Source organism: Stegostoma tigrinum, chromosome 8, assembly GCF_030684315.1.
Source record: "Stegostoma tigrinum isolate sSteTig4 chromosome 8, sSteTig4.hap1, whole genome shotgun sequence".
NCBI lineage: Eukaryota > Metazoa > Chordata > Chondrichthyes > Orectolobiformes > Stegostomatidae > Stegostoma > Stegostoma tigrinum.
In genome coordinates this window covers 50,566,333-50,583,233 of record NC_081361.1, presented here as the reverse complement: position 1 = coordinate 50,583,233, position 16,901 = coordinate 50,566,333, and the positions used below count along the sequence as shown (strand labels likewise).

The 16,901-nt window shown below is 40.8% G+C and overlaps 1 protein-coding gene across 3 annotated transcripts in view; it reads right to left on the bottom strand.

Annotated features, from left to right (window-relative positions):
* Positions 1-16,901, bottom strand: part of pde4ba (phosphodiesterase 4B, cAMP-specific a) — a 504,383-nt gene that overhangs the window by 121,332 nt on the left and 366,150 nt on the right. For all 3 annotated transcript variants that reach the window (XM_059647868.1, XM_048539254.2, XM_048539255.2), the window contains 2 exons: positions 14,633-14,669; positions 13,458-13,528 (listed from right to left, as the gene is read on the bottom strand). In XM_059647868.1, coding sequence (XP_059503851.1) covers positions 13,458-13,528; positions 14,633-14,669 — 108 coding nt within the window. The remainder of the gene's footprint in view (positions 1-13,457; positions 13,529-14,632; positions 14,670-16,901) is intronic.

Here is a 16,901-nt window from a genome sequence, read left to right as displayed (position 1 = left end):
TTAAGCTAATTTTGAATAATTAAACTTTGGAGCAGTATGGACAGCAAATTAAGACTTATGGTTGTAATTTAGTTGCTGAGGATTTTACAAGCTATTAGCAAGCTGATAGTTCTCTGGAGAGTCTTTGAAAATTATTGATTTCATTATCTGGCAGATGTTATCAACTTATCCACAGCCAAATATTTGTTCAGGGCAGTGGGGCACCTTGATTTCCTCAACCAACCCAAGCACATTGTGACTCTGCCAATCTATTTCCATATTGCACGTTTGAAAGTAACTTGCTTTTTAGATGGTCTCCGAAATTCTCTGAAAAATTGCTATTAGGAGTCATAAGGCCAAATTATTCACATGATTCCTCCATTGTATTTATCTCCTTCCCTCCATTTCTTATGGGCCAGGAACAGGTTGATATTGAACTCTCCAAAGCAGTGCATCTGGGAGTTCTGAAACTAATTGTAGTGCTGCCTTAGCACGGTGCCTGAGAATATCTTACTCAGCACAGTCCAAAACTTGACATTGCTGAATGTCATGGATCCACATTTGGGTGGGTATTAATAAATGGAACCACCAGCATAACTATTTTAAAATCAAATCTGCACTTTAAACTCAAACTGGAGTCTGATTTCTTGCAATATTGTTGAGACTGACACTCCAGCATAAACTCCATTTTCTTTCTTTCTAATGAAGTGTTGAGCAAAAACAAACTTTTGGTACATTTCTAAAATCCCTAAACTTGTTGACATTGGTGGTAGGACAATCAGCAGCAAGACATGAAGTTTGTTGAGTGGGAGGGCAGTGGGTCTACTACACTATGTTCCAACTATGCCTATTTATTTATACCTACCATTAAGAGGATAACGCCAGGCAGAAGGGAACATCTCCTTGAAATAAACTTCTGTTATATTCCTATTACTACCACCATTTTACCAGTGGCTGGGAAGTATAGAAGAGGTGCTGGAAAAAGGGTTGGAAGATCTCCTACTCTGCTTCTGCATGGAAATGTTGAACTTAAAAGTATACTTAACTTGATGTTACCATCAAAATCAGAAGTTCTCCAAGTGGAGGTTCAGGTCTGCAAATCCTCATCTGACAGACATCTCATTTGAAGGACATACAGTTGCTGAGAAATACCTCCTGCTGTCTTCAATGACAGATTTCAGATGAGACAATTTGGAGTTTACCACTGTGAATATCTGGTTACTGATGCTTTTTTAAATTCTTTCATGGGCCGTTTGTGTCACTGACAAGGCCAGCATTTGTTACCCTCTTTCAATTCCCTCGGACTGAATGGATTTTGAGGCCATTTCAGAAGCCAGTTAAGAGTTTAAAAACTTTGCTGGCGATCTAGAGTCACATACAGGCCAGGCTTGGTAAGGATGGCAGATTTCTTCCCCTAAAGGACATTAGTAAACCAGATGTGTCTTTACAACAATCAACGGTAATTTCATTGTCAGCATAACTGAGAAAAAACTTTATTACAGATTTAGTCATTGAATTTCCATTCAACCATCTATAATCCTGAAAATGTATAATGAAAGTTGGGCATTCAACGGCAATGTGGCTGAGAAATGAAGTTTCATTCACTTGTGTATTCTTTCTGATGTAATTATTCTTTTCCTTTAGTCATTTATAGATAGGTTACCTATATATTTTCTGATGTTTGCAATCATTATATAAATTGAGCTTTACCTTCCACAGAGCACGAAAAGAAGCAGTGATATGACTTTGAACTTTACTGGGAATTTATAATTGGAAGTTTTGTTGTCTAGAACTGGGACAATGTGTTACCTATGCCCTGTAATCGAAAAAGATTAATGCACTCCCAAATAATCAGCATACAGCCAGTGAGTGCATGCAGCACCTCCCTGTTCAACCTTATTTTGTGTGTTTCTTGTCTTCTACATTATGTTGATGAATTCCACAGGCGTATTTCTCGACTATCAATATCCTGACAATTACCTTTTTTGAAAAACTGAGCTGAACCAATCATATGCATACTGCAGCTACAAAAGGTACTTAGAGACTGGTAATTCTGCGTGGACCGACTCACCTTCTGATTCTCCAAAGCCTTTCCACCACCTATTACGTAAAATCAACAGTGTGATTGAATACTCTCCATTTTATTAGATAAGTCTAGCTCCAACAACACCCAGCGAACAAGACACCAACCCAGATAAATCAGCCTTCTTCATCAGGATCCGATCTACACCTAAACATTCACCCCTTCCACCAAAGTGCATTGTAGCAACTCACTAAGATTCCTTTGACAGTTTCTTTCAAACACATGGTCTCTACTAATTAAAAGCACAAAGGCACCAGATGCACAGGAACCATCTTGCAAGCTCCACTCCAAAATGCTCACCATTCTGGCTTGGTTGGACAATCACTGTTCCTTCACTGCCATTGTGTTCCAGAATTCCTTTCCTAACATTCTTCTGGATGACTGTACATCCATTGCAACTCCGCTTCTCATTATGTTTTCTGTGAACATGCACCACACTCTCCCTCCACTCTCTCTGATGACCAGTCCAAAAAACACAATTCACCTGGAGGACATGCCCCTGCAGAGTCTGGGCTTCCTGTACATAGACCTGCTGGCCAAGCAACAGCCAATGATCTGCATTCTAGGCTTTCTGTTCTGCAGAATGTGTGGCACCTGGCCAGTGGCATCCACATCACGTGAAAGAACTTTAAAAGACTTCCTCAACTTCATCCTATGCAGTAATCATCTCAGGAGCTTGCCCATTCAAACTTTTCTTGCAACATCATGATGAATTTCCCAGCAAAAGGACTTTCACACTCATTCAACCCATCTTTAATCTATTAACGTCATCAAAATTGAAACATGGTTCTTGCAAAATACTGTGTAGATGCTTCTCAATGCTCAAACGCGTTTCCTCACTCTCACGCATCAAATGATACCAGCCGACTCCTTTTGCAATCTCAGAGCATACAGATGAATCCACAATGGAGCGTCTGCACAATTCTTAAAATAACACTCCTGAGAATCTCAACAAATACTGGGAAATTCTACACAAGCACCCAGGATGCGAAGAGATTTAGCATTTCTGGATGCAAGGAAGTATTCCTTAAACCATAGAACAAAGAGAAGACTATCTGATCACTATTATTGCACTAAATGATTTTACGAAGGCAACATCAAGGTGATTAAACAAATCATGTCAGAAATTGTATTCTCATTTGCATGTTTATTTTCACTCTCCGAAAAAACAAGCTTCCTCACAATGTGGTGAAGTGTGCCCTCTACAGTACCAGTTTTCTGAAGCAAATACACTCTGCTGAAAAATGAAAGAAGTTACTCATGCTTTTCTAGGTTTCATCTTGGCTCTATTTACGCCATGATTTTAACCAAACCCACTGATAGCAATGGGTGGCTCGAGTTACAGCTTATACCCAGCCTAATTTCTCTCTGGGTGGTTCTGTTAAAACTAAAGCTTCAGCAATCTTCTTTCGCCGCGCTACACTTTCACATTCAGCAGTAGTTGTTCAGTATTTGGCTCTCATGCGAATTTGGACAGGGAAGTGTGATAGGCTATTTCACAAAAGGTTGCATCACAACCAAACCCAGTCCTGGCAATATCCTGGTGAACATTGTCTGCGTTCTCTCCAAAGCTTCCACGTCCTTCTGATGGTGTGGTGAACAAAACTGCACACAGTACTCCAAATTCGGACTTACAAGGGTTTTATATAGCTGCAACATGGTTTGCTAACTTTTGTACTCCATGCCCCGCCAACGAAGGCAAGGATGCCATGCGCCTTCTCAATCACCTTGACCACCTGTATTGCCACTTTTAGGGAATTGTGGTTCTACATGCCCAGATCCATTTGTATGTTAATGTTCCTAAGGGTTCTGTCATTTATAATATAATTCACACCTAAATTTGATCCTCCAAAATGCATCGTCTCACATTTGTCTGGATAAATTCCATCTGCCATTCCTGTGCCAAGTCACCAATCTAAATCCTCTTGCATCCTTCCATAATGATCAGTACTATCAGCAACTCCACCAACCTTCATGTCATCTGCAAACTTACTATTCAGACACCCCCATTTTCCTTCAGATCATTTATACATACTGAAAACAAAGGGCCTAAGGAAGGGTCACCAGACCTGAAACGTTGACTCAGTTTTTTCTTTCACAGATGTGGCCAGACCTGCTGAGCTTTTACAGCAACTTTGTTTTTGTTATCTCCAAGAGCTTTCCCACGACATACTTCAGGGTCACTGGCCTATGATTTCCTGGATTATCCCTGCTTATTTTCTTAAACAAGGGAAAAATATTAGCTTATCTCCAGTCCTCTGGAATCTCACTTGTGATCAAAGAAGATGTGAAGATATCTGCTAATGCCCTAGTTATTTTTCCTAGGATGGTGATGGCGAGCACGAGGGGGCATAGCTTTAAATTGAGGGGTGAAAGATATAGGACAGATGTCAGAGGTAGTTTCTTTACTCAGAGAGTAGTAAGGGAATGGAACACTTTGCCTGCAATGGTTGTAGATTCGCCACCTTTAAGTACATTTAAGTCGTCATTGGACAAACATCTAGATGTACATGGAATAGTGTAGGTTAGATGGGCTTCAGATTGGTATGGCAGGTCGGCACAACATCGAAGGCCGAAGGGCCTGTACTGTGCTGTAATATTCTATGTTCTATGTTATTTCCTGATAGAACAAACTCTGTTTGTTTTAGCTCTCAACTTCCACCCTAGCTCCATGAATTTCTGCCTTACATTCCCATCCCTTTTCCTACCTATGTCGTTGGTGCCTACGTGAACCACGACTTGGGGCCGCTCTCCCTCCCCGTTAAGGATCCCGAAAACACGATCTGAGACATCATGGACCCTGGCAGCTGGGAGGCAACACACCAACTGCGAGTCTCTCTCCTTCCCACAGAAACTCCTATCTGTCCCCCTAACTATGGGGTCCCAATGGCTAATGCTCTCCTCCTCTTCCCCCCTTCCCTTCTGGGCAACAGAGACAGACTCTGTGCCAGAGACCTGTACTCCATGGCTTACAACTGGCAAGTCATCGCCCCCAACAGTATCCAAAACGGTATACTTGTTATTGAGCGGAATGATCACAGGGAATCCCTGCACTGTCTGCCTGTTCCCTGCACTGTCTGCCTGTTCCCTTTCCGTCCCCTGACTTTAACCTATCTACCTTTTTTCCTGTACCTGAGGTGTGACTGCCTCCCTGTAACTCCTCTCAATTACCCCCTCAGCCTCCTGAATGTTCCGAAGTTCATCCAGCTCCAGTTCCCTAACGCGGGTTCCGAGGAGCTGGAGTTGGGTGCACTTCCCGCAGATGAAGTCTAGTGGTGACCTGTACTGGTAATGGTACAATGGTACAACCATTGCAGGCAAAGTGTTCCATTCCCTTACACCTCCCACATTCTACATGATGAGCATACGGCTGCCCTAACCTCCATTCCCACTGTTCTGAATTCCCAAACAGACTATTGAATAAAACAAACTAGTAACCATACCGAATCGGCGCTCACAACCTTTTTTCGGGTTAGAGGAGGGGGGTGGGTGGGAGACATTACCTAGGTAGTGTTTCGGGTAAAGCAACCACCCAAATATATTACCTCACTTACTCAGCTGTCTGTGTCCGCTCCTGCTCAGCATGCTGATTCCACGAGGTATGTCTTTTAAAACGAAAAGCTCACCTTCCCAGCAATTCCATCCCCCTCTCTCCCGACTCCCACCACTGAACAAATGGAGGCTGCTGATTCCATGAGGCAAGTCTTTTAAAACTTGCCATATTCAGAGTCATGCAGCATGGAAACAGACCCTTCAGTCCAACTCATTTGTGCTAATCAAACATGCCAATTTGCCTGGTCCTGTTTGCCAGCATTTGGTCCATATCCCTATAAATCCTTCCTATCCAGCTACCCATCCAGATGCATTTTAAATCCTGTAGTTGTACCTGTCTTCACCACTTTCTCCGGCAGCTTGTTCCATACACGCAGCACCTGCTGTGTGACAATGTTATCGCTCAGATCCTTTTAACTCTTTTTCTTCTCAACTTAAACCTATGTCCCTCGTTTTGGGTGACCTTGGCTAATCACTCTTTCCATGCCCCTCATGATATTATAAACCTGTATAAGGTCACCCCTCACCCTCCGACACTCCATGGAAGAAGTCCCAGCCTATTTAGCATCTCCCTATGGCTCAAAACCTCCTTTCCCTGCAACATCCTTTTAAATGTTTTCTGCATCCTTTCAAGTTTAACAACATCCTTCCTACAGAAGGGCGTATAGAAATCTACACATTATTCCACAAGTGGCCTCAACAATGTCCTGTACAGATACAACATGATTTCCCAACTTCTTTACTCAATGTTCTGACCAATGAAGGCACGAGTGCCAAATGCCTTCTTCACCACCCTATCTCCTTGCGACTCCACTTTCAAGGAAGTATGCACAGACACCCCTAGATCTCTTTGTTTGGAAATTCCCCCCAGGGTCCGACGATTAACTGTACAAGTTCTGTCCTGGTTTGCCTTACCAAAACTCAGCACCACACATTTATCTAACTTAAACTCCCCATCTGACATGCCTCAGCCCACTGGCCCAACTGATCAAGGTTCTGTTGTAGTCGTCACTACTTCTTCACTACTTGCCCATTCAGTCAGCATCTCCAAACCTCTTGTGTACTCTCCTCACAAATATGGGGATCGAGAAAGTGGAAGAGGAAGAATCTCAGTCTTTGCGGTGTCCAAAAGTCTGAGGTGCTTGCAAATTGTATTGTTGAAAACAAAAGCTGCAACATGAATAAGATTATGGTATAATGGTATCAAAAGCCAGTTAACAGGAATGCAATGCTACTAAGAGATAGCATAATCAGGGGATGGACACAGTTCTGTGCAGCTGTGAATAAGAGTTCAGATGGCTGTTGTACCTCCCTTGTTGCAGAGTTCAGCTCATCTGCCTTGGGTTGGCGAAAAAGAACTTTCAGTCAAAAAGTAGGTAGGACTGGTGAAGAGTTTCTGCTTGTGGGATATAAGCAACAAGGTGATTAAAAGAAAGACACACTCTCGAAAATAAATAATATCTGGGTTATTTAAGCCATGAACAAATTGGACACAGAGCAAGTAAGATGAGAGACTTTAATGCATGGTCAAAGTTTGTGAAAGAGTATGTTTTAACCTATGGAGGACTGACACCAATACTGGGGTATGCGGAAGCTGTGCTATTGAGATCATTACTACAAGAGAGATGATTTTAGCTGTGAGATCAAAACATTGCCTCTGTTTGAGTATAGATAAGAAATAGTAAATAGGGGTCGGCACAGTGGCTCAGTGGTTAGCACTGCAGCCTCACAGTGCCAGGGACCTTGGTTCAATTCCAGCCTCGGGTAACTGTGCGGAGTTTGCGTATTCTCCCCGTGTCCGCGTGGGTTTCCTCCCACAGTCCAAAGATGTGCAGGCTAGGTGGATCAGCCATGCTAAATTGCCCATAGTGTTCGGGGGTGTGTGGGTTATAGGGGGAATGGGTCTGGGTGGCATGCTCCAAGGGGTAGTGTGGGCTTTTTGGGCTGAAGGGCCTGTTTCTCCACTGTAGGGAATCTAATCTAATCTAAAGACACAGAGTTCCTTGTGGAAGTAGTTTATAAGTGCTCAAAGAGTAACAATTATGTAGGAAGGGATCTGCAGGGAGATAATAGTGGCTTGTCAGATCGGTATGGCAATAATAATGGGTGAATCCTACCTATATGTAGGTTGGACAAATGAGAATGACAAGCCACCAAGATGATTTCTGCGAGTGCTTATGAGACTGTTTCTCAGAGCAACACATTCTTGAGCCAACCACAGAATAGGTTATTTTAGATTTGGTAACTTGCAATCAGAATTAATTAATCTTATGATGAAGGTGCTCCTGCTCAGCAGTGATCACAATAAGACTGCAAAATTTAATCAGTTTCAGGGAAAGAACAGTGGATCTGAGAGTAGCATTTTAAAAGCAAATAAAGGGCAGTTAATGACTGAAAGAAGACAGAGCTGGTAAAACTAAACCTGGAAATTAAGTTACAGGTAGGTCAATAGAGATGGAATTGAATACATTTAATGAGACATTTCATAAATTTGCAAAGATACATTCCATGGATGAAGGAGGACTTTAGGGGAAGGATGCAAATAGCCGAGGCTTAGTAAAGCAGTTTAGACAGTATCAAATTGAAATAAAAGGCTTTCAGTTCAGCAAGATCAATGATAGGCCAAAAGATTGCACAGAATATAAGAAAAACAAGCAATGACTAAAAGTACAATGAGGAAAAATTAACGTATGAGAGACAATTGGCTAGAAATATAAAACAAAAATTGTTTTCACAGGCATTTAAAAACAGAAGAAAGTAAAGAAAATGTGGCCCTCTGCAAATCTGGGAAACTAATAAAGAAATGGCAGAGGAACAGATATTCTGTATCTATCTTCACCGCATAAGACACAAATAACATCCCAAAAACAGCTGTAAATAAAAAAGGTGGAAGTGAGAGAAGATACTAAAACAATTACAAGGCGCTAAAGAAGGTTTGGGAGACGGGACAGATAGGCTTACAAAGTAAAATGAAATGGCAGCATTGCAGGGTAACTACTTTGGTAATGATACCAAGGTCAAAAAGCATAAGAAAACAGCAGCAAATCATGTCAAAGTGGAATAAATAGTAAAAAGACAAAATTAATGGCTCTTAACTTAAATGCACATTGGATTCAGAACAAAATAAGTGATTTAACGGCACACATGGGGGTTAATGCGTGTGATCTTACTGCTATTGCATTAACATAACCCCAAACAGATCTAAGCTGACAACCAAATGTTCAGAGGATGTGACTTCTTGAAAGGATGGGTAGGAAGGGAGGGTAGTTTTATTATTCTGAGTTGGAAATAGTATGAGAGCAAAATTAATCTTGGGTAAAATATAGAATCCATGTGGTTGAAGGTAGAAAATGACAAGAGAAAGATGACACACACAGGAGTATCCTATAGCCCAGCTATTTTTTAGGACAAAAGTCAAAAATTGAGACAATGAAGGCAAGTAGAAAAAAAATACACTAATCACAAAACTTTAGGCCTCATACATTTTGGCAAAATTTAGATGACAAAGGTATCCATGAAGAAAAATTTAGAAAGTGTATTTGAGACAGTTTCCTGGGAGAATAGGTTGTGGATCTAATGAGAGATCAAGATATTTTGGATCTGATGGTGCATAATGAGGCAGGTTGATGATGATCCCAGAATAAGAGAACCCCTAAGGAACTGTGACCATAACATGATAGAATTATGCATTCAGTTTTAAAGTGACAAACTTTTATTAGAAAAAAACTTAAAACTATATAATTACACAGTAATGACAGCTGAGTTGGTTGGAGTGCACTGGAAAGGAGTTTAGCAGAAAAGACAATTGAGGAGTAGTGGCCAACATTTGAGAAAATAGTTTATGTCTCAAAGCAAAGATATATCCCATCAAGGAAGAAGCGATCTAGGAAGGCAATTAAACAAAGTTGAGGATAGTATCAAACTGAAGGAACAAACATACAATGCACCAAAAAGGATTGAGTAAGTTTTAAAACCCACAAAAGGTTACCAAAAAAAGTAAAGAGGTAGAAAATAAACTATGAGGGCAAACTAGTATGTTCTATAAAAATTGACAAAAATAGCTTCTTTAAAATGTATAAAAAAGAGGGACACCAAAGTGAACTGAGGCTACTTAAAGAACAAGACTAGAGAAATAATAATTAAGTACCAAGCTGGCAAAGGAATTGATTAATGGTATGCAACATTAATAGCATTCTAAAAATACTAAAACGCAAAGGGCCTAAGGTGCTGGTGGGGACAAGGGGGCGAGGGCATTGAAGAAAATACACACAATATCAATCACTGGAGAAAAGGTATTCTGCGAAATCATTGGGATAAAGTCTGACAAGTCCACTGGACATGACAGGATGCATCCTTGGATTGAAAAATAGTTAACAGACAGATATTGATAGATGAATTAAGTGGGCAGAAAGTTGGCAAATGGAGTATAATGTGAAGAAGGTGAAGTTGTTAATTTTGGAAAAGATAACAAAAGAACAAAGTACTGTTTAAATAGAGAAAAACTGCAGAAAACTCCAACACAATGGCACTTGTTTGCACTTGTGCATGAAACACAGAAAGCTAGCACGTAGGTGCAGCAGGTAATCAGGAAGGCTAATAGAATATTGGCCATTATTTCAAAGGGGTTGAGGTGTGAGGGAAGCTTTACTTGAACTTACAACATGCAAGATACAAGATATCATTTCATTAGAGATAGTTCAGAGAAGGTTAAATAGGATGATTCCTGGAATGTCTTATGAGCAAAGATTAAACAGTTCTGAGTAAGGGTCATTGGACTTGAAACGTTAACTCCGATTTCTCCTCACAAATGCTACCAGGCCTGCTGAGCTTTTCCGACAGCTGCTGTTTTTGTTAAAAATGTTGGGACTGTACTCATTGGAATTTAGAAAAATAAGGAGCAATCTGATTAAAACACAGTGGATTCTTAAGAGTTGTGACAGGGTAAACACTCATGGAAGAGTCTAAGGCCAGAGGGCTTAGTCTCAGAATTTAAGACTGAGCTTAGGAGGAATTTATCCTCTCAGAGGATGGATTGCCTCTGGAACTCCTTGCCAGAGACATTGTGGGGGGAAAGCTGAGGTAGATAGATTCTTGAATACTAAGTAAATCTAGGGTTATGGCGAAAAAGCAGGAACGTAGTCATGTTGGATCAACTGTGATCCTATTAAATGGTGCAGTATGCTTGAAGGGCTGAACAGAATACTCCTGTTCCTACTTCTTATGGTCTTATTTAAGAGAAGAAGATAGAGAGACAATGGATTCATCAATAATAATAATGTTGCAAGATTCCTTGGATTTGGATAAAGTCACAGAAGATTGGAAATTTGTGAATTTAACATCTTTATTCATAAAGGGAGAGACACAAAAATAACTGGTAACTATAGGTCAGTTAGCTTCACGTCTGTCATTGGAGAAATGTTAGAGTCTACTATAAAGGAAATAATTGCTTAACATTTAGAAATACCTAATAAAATAAAGCAGCGAACGTGACTTCACGAAGGAAAATCATGCCTGACAAACTTATTGCAGTTCTTTGAGGAAGTAACAAGCAGTATAGATAAAGGGAACCAGTAAATGTAATTTAATTGGATGTCCAAAAGGCGTTTGTTAAAGTACCACTACCCTTGGCAATCTTGGTTGATAGCTCTGTTTCATTGTCCCCTGACTGATGCGAAACATAGATACAATCAGCCCATCTCAACATGTGCCCTTGTGGGGCAGACAATAAGCCTGCTGAAGATAAGGTTCCCATGACGTTTGGTGGGGAGTGGGGCTTACACAATACTCTCTTTCGGTACTGTTCAGTCAGTGTGTTATATAATCCTGACATATTGTTCTGTACAACTGGAGAAGGCAAAGGGGATGAAATGGACTCTGAAGAGCAAGTAGAGCAACAACACTTGTCTGAGGAGGAAGATGAGGACAATCAGCAAGGGGAACATCATCTTTACCATGATACAGCAGTGCAGAATCAGGCACAACAAGCCAGGCAGGACTTAACTGACAACTGCTTCTAATGGATTAGAGTTGGACGAAGTTAAAATTCATTGGTTGCAAGTTTGTCATTGTTCAAAATAAGCAGTTCCTGATGAATCTCAGAAGCCAATGTAACTTTTCACTAGAGATAATGGGAGCTGCGGATGCTGGAGAATCCAAGATAATAAAGTGTGGAGCTGGATGAACACAGCAGGCCAAGCAGCATCTCAGGAGCACAAAAGCTGACGTTTCAGGCCTAGACCCTTCATCAGAGATAATGGGAACTGCAGATGCTGGAGAATCCAAGATAACAAAGTGTGAAGCTGGATGAACACAGCAGGCCAAGCAGCATCTCAGGAGCACAAAAGCTGACGTTTCAGGCCTAGACCCTTCATCAGAGAGGGGGATGGGGAGAGAGAACTGGAATAAATAGGGAGAGAGGGGGAGGCAGACCGAAGATGGAGAGAAAACAAGATAGGTGGAGAGGAGAGTATAGGTGGGGAGGTAGGGAGGGGATAGGTCAGTCCAGGGAAGATGGACAGGTCAAGGAGGTGGGATGAGGTGGTAGGTAGGAAATGGAGGTGCGGCTTGGGGTGGGAGGAAGGGATGGGTGAGAGGAAGAACAGGTTAGGGAAGCAGAGACAGGCTGGGCTGGTTTTGGGATACAGTGGGGGGAGGGGACGAGCTGGGCTGGTTTTGTGATGCAGTGGGGGTGGGGAAGAACTGGGCTGGCTTTGGGATGCAGTAGGGGAAGGGGAGGTTTTGAAGCTTGTGAAGTCCACATTGATACCATTGGGCTGCAGGGTTCCCAAGCGGAATATGAGTTGCTGTTCCTGCAACTTTCGGGTAGCATCATTGTGGCACTGCAGGAGGCCCATGATGGACATGTCGTCTGAGGAATGGGGAGGTGGGGGGGGAGTTGAAATGGTTCGTGACTGGGAGGTGCAGTTGTTTATTGCGAACTGAGCGGAGGTGCTCTGCAAAGCAGTCCCCAAGCCTCCACTTAGTTGCCCCAATGTAGAGGTAGCCACACTGGCTGCAATGGATACAATGTACCACATTGACAGATGTGCAGGTGAACATCTGTTTCCTATGGAAGGTTAGCTGCCCTCGTAAATATGTGATATTGAATAAGGACCAGGAGTAGATCATTTGGCCCATTTATCCTGTACTCAGTAAGATCAAGGCTGATCCCTTACAACCTCCCTCCACAGGTCAGCTGACCCAACTGTGGAAGACGATGGACTGTATCCCACTATATTGCAGATGCTGGAAATCTGAAGTAAAAGCAGAAAATTCATTAAATATGGGGGGAGGAAAGAATATTTTCTTTTTCAACTAATGCATTGCTACAAGCACAGTCAGGTGCCTCGCATATTTATCTTGTTAGTTTGATGTTCTCAAATTTTAAAAATGACCTGTACCTACACAAAGATTATTTTGCAAAAGAATTAGGACAGCTAATAAAATAAATGAACTTATATTGAGATGAGACAAAAATATGTTGAAATGCTAACCTGAGCTGTCTCTCAAATCTGCTTCTGTTTCCCTGGTGAGTCATTCAAGATTGAGGAAATCCATGGCTCCACCTTTTACTCCAACCAAGATTCAGCAACATTTAAAAATGGCTTGTAGATGTCTTCAAAGGACATTAATTGCACTAGTAAATGTCTGTCTGCATCCAGTTATTAAATCCCTGATGTTGATTTGGACACACCTGCTTCTTTGCAACGTGCAAATGCTTCCCTTAAATCCAGATATTGGAACATCTGAGCCATACTGCAATATTGCTCTAAATACCACAAATTTTCAGCACCCACTTGTTCTCAGGGTTCCCATTTAAAAAAAACATTTGTCAAGGGCTTACTTGCTTGATGCTCCATGAATGTTTGTTAGTACCGAGAAATTGCTCCTTACACTTCGCAAGCTGGCCAATACCTAAAACAAAAGTGCACTATGGTTTATTCATACAATTTAAAGATTACTTTGTCCAGATAAATCAACACGTAAAAGTGTTTCTTGATTGGAAATTAATTCAGAAATGTGAATGAGGTGCCCAGTTCAAATACCCTTCTGAGTTAAAGCAACTAGCTGGACAGCAGTTGTGGTGCTATAATCATACGTACTGAGAATGAAACTGAGTTGCAGAATCACTATTCGCCCATTTCATGTGACTGAAGATGACCAATTTCACTCCCACTGACCCAAGGGAAAAAAAAATTAAAGGATTATGTTTAAATGTCATCCAGCCATACTTAAGGGGAAACATGTTATGTGGACAAATTATCCTCTGGCATTCATTGCTGAATCCTATTCATGGACCATCATACAGTGACTGGGGGTGGAACTGCCCAAGTATAAAACAGTTAAGAACTTAGTTGTGACAGCTAAAAACCCACTGGAATATCTGCAGGGATTTCTTATAATTAAACATATTTCGCTAAGCCTGAAAAACAAGGCCATATGTAGTTTAGATGAATGATAATATGCCCACTGAGTTTCAAAGGGGTATGTAATGCAATTCAATACACTTCACATACTGATGTCAAGTGGAGGATGGTAGAGCATTGCCTGAACAATTCACCACCAAATTCCATCTGTGCTTGCTGGGCAACTGACAGAAATAGAATAGAAAAATCTATCCACTATTTAGGCAGGGTATAGAAATCAACTACCATCTTTATGTTTATGCACCAAAATGAGCTATTGCTCTCAAGAGACAAGAGGAGAATCACAAACCATTTATTTTGTCTGCTGCGAGGAAGAAACTGAATTCTTGGACAACTCTTCTAAATAAGGTAGTAGTAAACTTTCAGAGGAAATATAAACCTAGATATCACATGTGGACAGACTCTTGGTGTCGAACTTCAAGGTGGCATTCTCAGAATTCAGAGAACAGGTTGTCTGGTTGCTAAACCAGTGAAACAGTAACAAAATAAAGGAATGAAAGAATACCTGACGTGAAAGGATGTATATGTTCAAATAAAAGTTCAGGAGATATATCCCTTTTTTATGACAACAGCAATTAAAAATTAAACCTACCTGTGCAAATGGTGTAACTATCAAGTCATCTCCATGTCTGGAAATATAAAATGAAACAAAGGCTAGTCAATTATTTTATACTATGACAAAAATTTTTAAATTATTAGACGTCATTCAGCACTAATCATAAAATATTCATACTCTGGCATTTCTCCCAAATCTCCCAATTTGAATTTATAATTATTAGAATCCTAAAGATTAATTTAAATAAATTAGGTTAGAAATACTTGGTAGGATGCTATTATATCCCACTATACAAGCTCTGGCAGTAGGCACCACAATCATTATATTCAATTTGGTCATCACAATATAAGGAAAACATTCACAGGGGAGTTGTCATCACAGTCAAAATGCACAATCAATATTCAACTTTCATCCTTTGATTTGAATACCTGACTCATTCATAGGAAAAAAGATCATTTTTAAAAAAGAAACTACTGGCCTAAAGCGCTGCTGTGATCACCTGAAAAGCCCAGGCAACCCATCTGAAATATGCAAATATAGAGGCACCGAAGTCGCTATTTCAAGAAATTTGCATCATTTGTCTCACTCATACTTGCATGAGAAATTCACACATTGAGAGATGAAAAGTTGCCTACAATCTTGAATAAAACGATGCCACAGACACCAGAATCCACAAAGAGAAAGTGCAGAGAGAAAACAACATGAACTTCATTTCTGAAGAAGGGTCTTGACCCAAAATGTCAGCTTTCTTGGTCCTCTGATGCTGCCTGGCCTATTGTGTTCCTCCAGATCCACGCTGCCATCTCTGGCCCCAGTATCGGCAGTTCTTATTATCTCTGCCATGAACTGTAACAGCAAGGATACTGAAAGGTCTTCTCTACTCTGTCTCAAAATCAGGAACCAGCTGATGAAGAGCAACTTGGAACAATAAAACCAATTTACAGAGAATTCCAAGACATGGATAGCCTCACCACTACCTTCTTTCATCGAAAATTTTATTAACCATGTTCGTGTGCATATGTTTGTTCTTACATTTTCAGTTTTTTTTTCTCAATATGATAGGTAATAAAGCTCCATTTTCTTTACTCAAAAAAACTTAGCACTGCCTTTGCTTCAATTCTAATCTGGTTAACTAAATTCAGTTAAAATGTCAACGGCAAATATTGCTAAAAAAACACCCAGGGGGCCTGGCAGCATCTGTGGGGAGAAAACAGGTTTCAGATCCAGTGACCTTTCTTCAGAACATTATCTTGTCTTCTGTTTTGAAGAAGGGTGATTGGACCCAAAACTTGCTTTCTCACCACAAATGCTGCCAGACCTGCTGAGGTTTTTCCAGCAATACCTTTTTTTTTCAGATTTCCAGCATTTTGCAGTTCTCTAACTAAACAAAAAAAAACGGAAAGTAGGATTGCTAAATGATAAAAGAGATTTTATTTAAAAAATGAACTATCCAAAGAGATTTAAGAGTATAGTTAAGCTGCAGGAACAAGGTACATGAAGCGGCCATGTTGTGGAACCCGGGTGAAAAAAAAAATTGATTTATGAGCAAGGAACTGGGGTATATTAAGCTAATGAATGGGCAGCTGAAAGGGAACCTTACACATAAAATACTAAATGGTTGAACGCAGAGTATCATTACATAACAAGTTGAAACCAGTGAAAAGTAAATTCAAAATATCAAGGAAAATTTCTTCTTGCAAAGAATTAAAATTATTTGCAATATTGTGAGCTTTTGTCATCTCCTATTGAATTAATCCGGCAGCACATCATTCGGGGAATACCTTTGTCAATCTCCTACCTGTTCAATTCACTTTTTCCATTAATGACCCTTGGGGGGTCCAACAGAAGATCTCATCCCACCTCCAAGATGTCTGCTCACTTTTGAACAAGGCCCTTCACATCATTAAATATTTTGTGGATGATTGTATCACTATCATCGTTTTGATGGAAAACAAGATGAGTCTAAAAAAGGCACTTGAGCCCACCATCCACGTGAATTACTGTCCCTTCCTCTGCAAAGTCCTTGTATGTATTAATTGTTCACAGAATAAGAGAACACATTTAAAACTGAGGTGCTAAGCAATTTTAGATAATAAAGTGTGAAGCTGGATGAACATAGTACGCCAAGCAGCATCTCAGGAGCACAAAAGCTGACGCTTCCAGCCGAGACTCTTCATCAGAGAGGGGGATGGGGTGAGGGTTCTGGAATAAATAGGGAGAGGGGGGAGGCAGACCGAAGATGGAGAGAAAAGAAGAGAGGTGGAGAGGAGAGTAAAGGCGGGGAGGTAGGGAGGGGATAGGTCAG